Source organism: Vicia villosa, linkage group LG5 (genome assembly GCF_029867415.1).
Source record: "Vicia villosa cultivar HV-30 ecotype Madison, WI linkage group LG5, Vvil1.0, whole genome shotgun sequence".
NCBI lineage: Eukaryota > Viridiplantae > Streptophyta > Magnoliopsida > Fabales > Fabaceae > Vicia > Vicia villosa.
Window position 1 is genome coordinate 104,276,877 of NC_081184.1, and position 11,819 is coordinate 104,288,695.

The window sequence follows — 11,819 nt, forward strand, 5'->3', positions numbered from 1 at the left end:
ATTCCTTAACTCTTCAAAATATATCATGTTGATTCTTTTTATCTAATTAGGGACGAAAAAACTCAAAAATCGACAATCTCAACTACGATAAAAAAGATTAAAATGGTACATTTTGAAGATGTAAGGGACCGATATAAAACTTTTTGAAGTTAAGGACCAAAATAAACCCCAAAATTAACATACGGGACTAAAAATGATAAATTTTCTTTAAAAATTAAACTGGACCATACGGTTGAACCAGTTGGACTGTGAACCAAAAATGAATTTGATTTGATTATATTTACTAAACAATTGGTCAGAAAAACTCAATATAATATTGGAAAAATTAAATTGAACCGTTCCAAACTATTTTCAGAAAACCAAAGCTAGTTTTTGAAATAATCAATTTTGTTAAAATATATTATATCAATTAAAATTTTAAATTTTATCACGGCGTCATAGGTATTTTTTATTTCAGCCACACTTCATCATCACCATGTCGTTCCTTTCAAAGATAATCACACAGTTTTATTTTCTTTTTGTCCTAAACACAATTTAGGTCGTTACTATTCACTTAAATATTATTCACCATCATTCAATTTATATTTTTTTCACCATCGTTAGCTTAATATTGACCATCTTTGTTTAATTGTGACTTTCCCTTGATCGTTTAACTCGCATCCACTCATCATAGTCCTACATTTCTTTATCTTTCAACTTTATACTTTTTTTAGTTTTTTGTTTCATCTGATATTGAAGTAAATATATTGTTCTATTTATTTTTGGTATTCTATCTGGCGTGATATATTTGTAAAAACCAACAATAGGGATATAGGACCAGACCTCATCAGGCTTTCACCCTGAAATATGTCATTTAGGCATGATTTCCACTTATTATGTGGCTTTCCCTTAAGAAAAATGTGGATGGTAACATGTACGTAGTCCATAACCGTGTGTGGAAGAATTCATGACCATGATTGTCTAAGAAGTAGGCAGTCAACAGGCTCCCTGGTCAAGGTTGAGTGTATACTAGTTTTTAGGATTCCATAAATCCATACCCATAAGCCTTTTCTCTCTCTCTCTCTCTCTCTCTCTCTCTCTCTCTCTCTCTCTATATATATATATATATATATATATATATATATATATATATATATATATATATATATATATCAACCTAAGATTTGAGAAAAGCAATCTATTATTCAGCGAAAATACCCCATTAGCGGAGCTTCTCACCCTCGTGAGCTTGCTCTAACCCTACAGAAAACACCTCCAAAACAGAGCTTCTCACCACCGTGAGCTTTCTCTAACCGCCACAAACTATCAATCCTTTGGGCACCCGTACCATCCTTGGAGGTCAAACATTTGTAATTTTTTAGCATGTATAGTGTTATCCATCATGGGGCCCTGGTAAAATTGACTTGGGTCACACCTTCCATTATACCACCACTTTGACAGTCACCAAAGTCTCCCTTCCTAGCTCCAACCATCCACAATCATGGTCTTTGAAGATGAAATGAATTAGACTCTTCAAAGAGAATTGTGGCATTGAGACCATTCAAAAATCATAAAAATTGAGAGAGTTATGGCCTTTGGAAGTTGATGAAACTTACTTGAAAATCTCATAGATGACCTATAATCTTTTCAAATCTTAAATGTTTTCACATTTTGCACCTTGAAACAAAGTTGTAGTAGACATCCTCAAGAGTATTGTAAAAAAAAATGAGCTCGAGGAGATAAAAATTGACCAAGTTAGGATCCTTGAAAGTTGGCAAACCCTTATTACCCTAAACACAAGGTAACCTGTAATGTTTCTCAAATTTTAATGATTTTCTTTACACAATTGGATCTAATCATGTGAAGAGAAGTTGTTGGAAATGATTAGAAGAGCACATAGCAAAAAGAATCAACTCAAGATGATGAAAATTGATAGAGTTATGCTCTTGTGATCATAGAATCAAATACTTGCCAAATTAGGTCAAACTTCTTGAATCAAATTTGAATCTCTTGAACTTTTCTTGCATTATAAGGCGTGAGGAGATATATAAGACCTTGAAATGATATTTTCTTGAAGCACAATTGATGATGAGACTCATAGCTTAATGAAACTTGTTGAAGAAAGCATGGAATTAAACACATGAACCTATGGGGTTTCTTGATGAATCAAGCCACATGATCTTGAGATGAACTTGATTAAATGAAATTAAGAGGTACTAAAGACATAACATTTTGATGATAAGGATGTCTCTTTTGAAGTCTAAGTCATCAAGCTTTCATGGATGACCAGCTGATTGAGAGTCGATCCTCAAAACCCTATGCAAGCGGGAGTGAAAGCATTATGGATTGTATGGTCTGTAGCAGGCGGCTTCATATGCTTCTATAGAAATCTTGGAACTTTATTGTCAACACTTGCGCATATAGCAAGTTTCTTTTTCTCTTCGGAGCCAGAGTCTCTCCATTAAGCTTTTCTCTTTTTTGAAAATGGTGAACCTTAGTTAGTATGTGATTTCCACTTCTTCTCTCATAATCACTAGAGGATACCTCCCAATCCTGTGTATGTGTGGGAATTGTGGAGCTTATTCATATGGTGTAAACGTTCTAGTCGGGATGGGCTCTATAATGGTGGTCGACTGGGCGTAAGAGGCTGCCCCATGTACACTATTGTTTCTTGGAGGAGAAAATCGGAAGTTCTCTTTAACTCTCAAGATCCTATCAGCCAAGACTTGTGAATTTTGTTGATGGATCAAGTTGTACATGTTATTCAATAAATCAGGTGCTCCTTGCATAGACTGACTTACAATAGTTGAAGATCGGGAAATGCCTCATGTACAAGTGCTAGGGTTGGAAGAGAGGGTGATTTGATGGCTTTCCTTGGATTGTTTTCTAGAGGACGCTCGAGGGAGTCAGATCTTCCAGCATTGGATATGATGGAGAGGTCACTATGACTGGACCTTCAGCTTCTAGAGGAAGTGATTGAGCTATGGTTGCACCAGCTTTCGCAAATCGAGTGTTTCTTGATGTTGACATAATCTTAAAAAGTTGATATCAAAATAATTGGAGAATGGATCAATGATTCAGCGGACGAAGATCAAAATTTTGGATCTTCGACAAAAAAATGTAATTTTTTGTATAAATTCGAGTAAATCAAAGATAGTTTTCCATAGGCGGCGTTAGTGTTCTATTTAGGAACAAGATTTTTCGGTGAAGGAGGAGGTGATGATTTACTACGGTGCAGTTGAGCTTCCAGTGCGATGGAGAAGTGGCTGACCTGCAAGGTTAGGACTCAAATGCCCAACTTAGTAAGAGCATGAGAATGTGAATGAATTTAAATACTTAAGAATGACATGTTTTTCCTATATATTGGAGGTCGTTCAAACTGCATGCGAGGGATATGACTCGATGTGCGAACAACCGTCTGATTGATCTAGACATCGGATGATGCATCAGAGGGCAGAGTTACCTACTTTGGGTGAGAACAAGGGAACATGTGTTCGTCGCGCTTACTACCTTCACTTTGCTACTAAGTCTTTTGTCTTGGACCTTATGAGCGACACTGAACAATACGTTTTGAATTCATTTTGCAATTATTTGATTCGGCCCTTCTTGACATGAACATTGTGTAGATTAACTAGCTAACTTAAACCACATTTGTTTGAGCAATACGAACCGATAGTCATCCTTTGAAAATCATAATGAGCTGAAGAGCCTCTTTAGTACCAAAAGAGAGAAAGAATTCTTTTTTTTTCTACCATTGAATCTCTAGTATATCACTTGATCTGATGGTGAAATTTAGCAATCCAATGTTGATAATAACCTTATACGTTGTACATCCACTTCACTTATGCATCATAGAACAATCTCTGAATGTAACTTTTTGAAAAGAATTTGTGTCTTTTGATTAGGTAAGGAAATGTAAGTAGGACCCGAATTGCACGGCAAAAAAACTTTAGTAAGTTAACTCGTTGTTTTGTTGCTTATAAAAAGAAAAAAGTATCGCATATGCTGGAAAGCAACCTCTACTCTTATTTTATATATATATATATGCTATGGTTCTCTTCTCTAACCAAAGCCATGTGATGCAGATTCTTCTTTTGTATGCAATCACTTGTTTATCTCAATATATTTCTTCAATTAAGGTTAAAGGTAGATTCGTCATGCATCGGTTTAGTTTTCAATGTATCTTTTGTTCTATTTTTTTTGGAGAAAATGAAATTGATTCTATAATATATAATTTATTTTGACATATTCAACTAAAATGAAACTATTAACTTTAAACATTCACAATGAAACTCTATTTTAGGTGTTTAAAAGGATTTTGCAACATCCTAAAAGGATGGCAATTGAATTCATGTCAATGTCAAGTGGGTATTTACTATTAACAACTCAAAAAATAAATTAAAATATAAATTAAAATAATTATTTATTAAAATAAACAATACATGAGTAATTTATAATTAAATATTTACTTTTACACTTTAATATCCATTAAGTATATAAGACTAAAACATTAAACATTAGATAGAATTTAATTAAAATACTCAATAAATTTCAACAAAATAATCCATTTGAATGATGATACATTGATGGTATAAAAAATTTCACACTGAAAGTGCATATTAATTAATTTCTAAACACTAATATGATTTTTTTAACTTCATACATGGAGACGAGTTTTATAATATTTTGGTCAAACTCAAATCATTTATTTTAGAGTTAAAAATAGTCACGGTGTAAAATTATTTTCCACTATTATCCAATAAAAAATTATCATTTAACAATATCATATAATTTATTTAAAAACAATTTAAAAATATGATGGTGAAAATAAATGAGAGAAGACGGATTCAGAACCATAAAAGGCAAACATAGAGAAAGTGTGGCCAATTCATTGATACCTCCAAAATGGGTAATGTTAAATCGGATAATATAAAGTTGATCTGTACCCATTATTAACTTTACATGCACACGTATATTATAATAAAAATAAAAATAAAAAATATTAAATAATAATAATATAAAAAGGTGTAATTAACTTTATGTAAACGGCCCATGTGAGTGGTGGGGCAATCAAAAAACTGACTCCACAAAGACTTACTTTATAATTTCTTAATAATTAAATATACACCCCCCAACTATATTAAAATAATAATTAAACAAATATGCATTATTGGTTCTTCAATTTGTTTTTTTAGGGACCCAAACCGGAAAAGAAGGAGCTTTCTTATATACCCTTTCCTATTCTTTTCCAATTAATAATCATTCTTTCTCCAAAGGCTCCTATTCTTTTTTTCAACTTTATTGTAAAAAGAATTATAAAATAATAATAACTAGGTTCTTTTTTTCCCACCAAATAGGGTTTGTATTGTAAATTGAAATTTGAATATGTACCAATTTTGATTCATTAGAATGAAGAAGAACCAAAAGGTGCCCTATGAGGAATACCTTTTCTTCTTCTTGCATTTAAAGGAGGTGGAGGAGGCGTGACTGGATACATATCTTGTGTTGAGCCTTCACGCAATTCTTCTTCTGATCTACTACTTGATACCCCCTCCATTCTCATTGCTTCATTCTTACCCCCCTCCATGGCAAAGCTTGCATCTCCATTTTTCTTTATTCTTTCAAGCTAAGGCAATTATTCAAAAAATAATATTTGATTAATAATTAATAAAATGCATGATCCAATTATTTGTATGACATGCCATGTTCCCCATCAATGCACTACAAATGTATATCACGTGTGACTTTACAAATAATTAAAATTAAAAAATTAAAAACTATAATCAAATTATTATAATTAATGGATTTTGTAAAAATAATTACACCAATAATATATATATATATATATATATATATATATATATATATATATATATATATATATATATATATATATATATATTCATTCTTTGATTTTATTATTTCCAAGAGAAAATTAATTTTTCAAATTCATTGAATAATTAATGTATTTGATCTATTATACAGTCTAAATACATTGGTTATTCAATAAAAAGTAATTTTTTTCTTATAAATAAAACAAAGGAAATTATAATTTAATTTGAATACATTTTTTTTAAAACATGGATCTAATCAAATCACACCGAATAGATATTTGTAAAAATAATTTTAAATCAATTTTAAAAAAATACATGACAATGTGGTTTAATTAGATGAACATGTAATAAACAATTTTATGGCATTAATGCAAAGAATTTAATTGCAATAATAATTTAAAAAATTTATAGATTCATCCAATCAAATATTGCATACATATTATTTTGTTATTTTTCAAAGTAAGTTAATTGGTATTAATAATTAGATCAGAAACAATGAGGCTTGATTGAACAATAATGTAAAAATATTATTTTATAATTGAATAATAATTTATCAAAAAAAATGATAAATGATAATGTAAATTTAATGCAAAAATGATTGCTTCAAAAACTAATTTCATAGCAAGTCCAAATCCAAAGACCTAGATTTGAAGGAATACCTTAATTAAAGTATCAATTAGGCAACCTAATGTGCTAATTATGGTGGATTAGGCAGAAAAAAACTTGTAAGTCACAATGTAGGTGTGCATATCCATTAACCTTATGTGTAAACACATGATTTCAACTATTATGAGATAAATAGCATAAACTTGAGTTAATTAATCAAAATGTGAATGCTAAATAAATAAGTTATGAAGGTAAATGAATAATTAAAATCGGTGGGAATATAATTATGATGTTGAATGATGGAGATTGGCTTTCAAATGTAGGTAATGGTGTATGGGTGGTGGGTGTTATACCCATATGATTGAGTTGTGAATGATGTGCATGTTGATAATGATATGGACATTGGACAATATTCATAATAAATAATTAAAATAATAATAATAATAATAATATTAAAATCTGACCTTACATCCCAAAGAACAGAACCTAAATGAATCCAAGAGACTCCTTCCACAAATCTCACAAATGTGAGCTACTCCTTTCCCAGATTTTGGTTGAGGCCTCACATTCAAGAACAAAACTCTGGCACTGTTTATCACATATGTTTGTACTCCACTTATGTCCAACACTTTCTGAATCTCTGACACCCTCACTACATCGTGATAAGATGATCTTCTTATCTAATTATTCATCCAACAACAACAAAAACATTTATCAAAATAACAAAATCACAAATTAACCCCAAACAAAATACAAAAAAAATCAAAATGTAGGCCAAAATACTCCAATATTATTTGGAAATCTAAGGAAATAATAATTGATATCGTACCCGCAACCCATTTTCTTCGAATGGTTTATATATTGAAATAAAAAAAACAAGAAAATTATTGGGAATATGAATGGTACAAACATACCCATTTTATCTGATAATTTTTAGTGGACATTTTACCTGAATGACCGGATGATCTTTGTGCCGTGAAGAACGGCAATAAAAGCAGAAGGCGCCGTCGCCATTGTTGCAGTCTAAACAATACATGTTACACTCATTTCTGGCCGCATCGGCGTGAATCCGGCACATATTGAAAAACGGTGTTTTCAGCAATGGCTCAAGCCATGGCGGCACCAACACTGTGTCCTGTTATTCGAAATCAAATCAACTTTCATAAACATTGCAAAATAAAAATTAAATCTAAGACTATAGCTCAGGAAGAAAGATGAATAGATTTATAAAGATATTACCATTGTGTGTAGAGTGGTTGATAATGTGGGACTCAATGTGGATTGAAAGAAGAGTGGTTTGGTTTTGAGATTCAATTGACGGAGATTGGGAGAGGAAGATGAAAACGAAAATGCAGAGAGAAAGAGAGAGTAAACGGCCTTCAACTTAGAATTCAACGACAAAACAACGCAAAAGAGAACTCTAGTGTATTAGAGACGAAAAAGGGTGAATAAATTAAGCAAGTAATGGGGATGGACGGATGAGATTGAAAGTGGTGGATGAAGGGGGATTACGGGCGTTGGATTTAGGAGATGAGATTGGCGCTTACGCTACTTTGGATCTGTGTTTGCGTCTTACGATGTTGCAACTCTTCGGTCCGCTCCGGTTCGGTTCGGTTCACTGTTTGTTTGATACGTGGCACCATTGATGAAGTGTGTTGTAGATTGGTGGCCACCTACGTGGCATTGCATCACAAAGAAAAGAATCTTGCGTCACCTCTTTTTGAAATAAAAGTATATTTTTTAATTATAATTTTTAGAAATAAATAAAAATTTGGAAATAAATAAAATTTGGAAATTTATTAAATGTATATTTTTTAAATGCATTCAAATTAGATACCGATATCTTTGATATAAAATATTATAAAATTTTAATTTATTTTAAATTAAATTAAAATAAATCAATAATGTGACATAAAATTATAGCTACTTAATTGATTGAGGTATCATTACCTAGCTAAACTAAAGATTATTCAAGATAGAGTATTTTAAAAGTATGTTTGGTGTCAAAGTGGAACACCATGTTTGTGTCAAAGTGGAACACCGTAAGTTTGAAAAGTTAATCAGTGTGACTTTTCACTTTAGAGTCAAAGTTTTCAAATAAACTAAATTTAATTTTAATTATTGCAATTTTTATTAAGAAGAATTTGAGTCATCTTAACAAGTACACCCTCCGGTCACTATTATAAGCAAAAAAAATGATCTAATTCTTGGTCACTATTATAAGCAAAAATCAATTATTACTAAATCATTTAATGCTGTAATTCCTAAGATACCCCTATATTTCATTTTCCAATACTTCATTAAATTTAATAAAGAGGATATTATAGTAAATTTAATCAATGTTTTCTCCGAAATCTAAAAAGTTAACTACACTTAATTGAATTTCTTAATAATCGTGAAAACCATTTTTTTTTGCTTATAAATGTGACCGGAGGGTGTATACATTAAGCAATATAACTATAATAGGATATTCCACAACTGAATTAGTATAATTTAAAATTATAAACTTTAATGTATTTGACTACTTTGGTAATCAATAAATCCATACTTAAAATTTCAAATTTTCAATTTCAATTTATCTTTTACTGATTTACTTAACACAATACAATTGTTATACTTTATGCAAACTAATTTTGCAAAATAATCATAAAAGGAACAAAACTTTAAATGGGACATTATTATCAATTGATGCAAGCAAAATTAATTCAACATTTACGCTATGTATCTATTATAATTTATAAAAACTTTCTACTTTCCACATAATAATTATAATAGAATTTGTTTGAGTATATTAAAATTATATATTCGAACAATACATATATTGCCAAATAGTAGTAACATTTATGTTAGAGCAGTGTCTTTTTTTTTTTAGAAGTATATATGTACTGTTTCGTTTCAATTGCATATATATTGGAAATTTCTTTACCCACCTCCCTCTTTTCTTGGTCACCTCTGGTGAAAAACCCAAAATACCCTCACTTCGGAAATGCATTTCCGAAACGCTTATTTTTTTTTTTCAAAATTTGTCTTATTTCGGAAATACACTTCCGAAAATACGAAAAAAAAGGTGTTTTCGGAGATGCATTTCTGAAAACACCCCCTTTTTTGGGTTTTCGGAAATGCATTTCCGAAAACACCTTTTTTTGGGAGGGGGTGTCTTCGGATATACACTTCCGAATTTTTTTTGGGAGGGGTGTCTTCGGATATACACTTCCGAAATATTCCAAGACCAAATTGGTCTTGGAATGTTTCGAATATACACTTCCGAAAGAATTCAATAATTATTAAAAAATTAAAATCAAGGTGAATCAATACAATTAATAGGTATAAAATCAAGGTGAATCAATACAATTAATAGGTATAAAATTTCCTAAACAATTTTGAAGTTAAAAATTATTTTACTAACTTATATAAATCAAAAACATCTTAATTTCATAAGTAAATTTTGAATTATTTAAAATTAAATATAATATATAAATATAAATATAATATATATATATTATAAATTAAAACACTCATTGTTTTAATTTTTATAATTATTATATAAATGTATAAATATATTTATAATTAATATATGAAAATTATTATATAAATATATAATATTTTTTATAAATATATAATAATTATTATAAATATATAATAATTATTATAATTATTATATAAATATATAAATTAAAACACTCTTTTTTTTTTAATTATTTTTGTAAATATATAAATATATAATAATTATTATAAATATATAAATATATAAATAAAAAATTATAACTCATTTTGTAAGTGAAGTTATTTTAATTATTTTAATTAAAATTATTTTAAATTTTAAAATATGAATCAAAATAGAAATATATAATAATTATTATTCATAACTCATAAATTATATAAAAATATATAATTATTATTATTCATTACTCATAAATTATATCAAATTTATGATAATTGAATTAATTAATATCCTAAAATTAATTTTTGGGATTTTTTTAGATTTTTTTTTGTTGTTTTGGAGATGCATCTCCGAATTAGTCAAAATCCCAATTTTTGGGATTTTTCCGGAAATGCACTTCCGAAGTCTAGAAAAATTTAAAAAAAAAATATTTTGAAAATGCATTTCCGAAGCGGGGTAAAATGGGGTTTTCGCTGGGGGTAACCCTATAGGGAGGTGGGTAAAGAAAAAATCTATATATTTTGAAAGTTTCAGTATAGCCGAATAACACCGCAAATCATTATATAGGTGTATTCTATGTAACATGCATATATGTACGCATCTTTTCGTTACAGAGTACATAAGAATACGTACTAATTTATCTACGAAATGATATATAGGGAGACTACAATACACATGTACTGTAACATAGTTATTCACTTTGATTAAAATGTTATTACTATTATAAATAAAGTATGTAGAGTGTAAATTCTATCACTAATGCACGTTTTTAAATGCAGTATGTATTATAATGCATTGAATCGAAAGACATATGCAATATTTTAATTCAACTCAATTTTAAGGCACGGTACTGTAACACATACTATATAATACGGAAAATCACAATATCGGTAACCTTGCTTTGATACCAACTGTTAGCAAAATTTTATGTTTTGGTCTTGATATCATAATTTTTACGGTGTTCTAATTTTTATAATAAACAGTAAGCACGTACCCAGATTCATATTGGTGATTCTTGTTCCATTCTTGATTATGGAATGAAATTGTTCTCTTGTCTCTTCCTTCTTCCTTTAATTTGTATCTTTGATGATGAAGATACCTTTGTGTATTTGTGAGAAATGAAAAGGAAATGAGAAAAGTTAGTGTTGCTTTACTAAAGGTGTCATTTTATAGGCACTTTATTTCAACAATTGCAACTTATTTTCAAGAGTCATGTCCTTATAATCATGAAGAGAGAGAAGAAGAATTTAAATTTTATTTTGAATTTCAAAATAAACACCCCATTGCCTTAAATATCCATCAACCTAATTAATCATCACATTAAGGTATCTTTTATTTAAAGCCAAACTTTTAATTACATGAGTCTTATTTAATGGAATCTCTTCAAACTTAACCAGAGATCTTGGGTTCCATCTCGGTCCTTGACATGCAGCTGACGTTAGATCTCGACCCTTAGCATACAACAGTGTTAAGTTCTCTTGCGGGAGAGCTTTGCCACCTATTGCGGTATTACCTGAATCAAGCGATTAGTCTATGTAGTTGCCGCAGAGGATACCCAGTTTCTACCAATAAAAAAATATATGCGCATATTTGTAATAACTACAATATTTTGACTCTACAACAACGTCTAATTTTTTAGAGTGAAAATACCGTTCTCGTAGAATGTAATGAACAACAAATTTTATATTCCATTGCAATAACTTGTATATTTGTTGCAAATATTATGCAATCGCTGGAAA

The 11,819-nt window shown here is 29.7% G+C and overlaps 1 protein-coding gene across 1 annotated transcript; it reads right to left on the minus strand.

Moving 5' to 3' along the window:
* Positions 1-5,292: 5,292 nt before the first annotated feature.
* LOC131606970 (protein RGF1 INDUCIBLE TRANSCRIPTION FACTOR 1-like) lies at positions 5,293-7,901 on the minus strand. The gene is made up of 4 exons (XM_058879042.1): positions 7,659-7,901; positions 7,369-7,554; positions 6,884-7,099; positions 5,293-5,605 (listed from the first exon to the last, which is right to left on the minus strand). Exons 1-4 carry the CDS (start codon positions 7,659-7,661, stop codon positions 5,384-5,386), a joined length of 627 nt encoding a protein of 208 aa, XP_058735025.1. The 5' UTR covers positions 7,662-7,901; the 3' UTR covers positions 5,293-5,383.
* Between the last annotated feature and the right edge of the window lie 3,918 nt (positions 7,902-11,819).

What these genes read in the sequence shown, in the direction of transcription:
- LOC131606970 (XM_058879042.1), bottom strand. An exon ending in AAGATCATCCGGTCATTCAG is followed by an intron (nt 7,100 to 7,368) that starts GTAAAATGTCCA and finishes ATGAATAATTAG; the next exon opens with ATAAGAAGATCATCTTATCA. An exon ending in TCTGTTCTTTGGGATGTAAG is followed by an intron (nt 5,606 to 6,883) that starts GTCAGATTTTAA and finishes TAATTGCCTTAG; the next exon opens with CTTGAAAGAATAAAGAAAAA.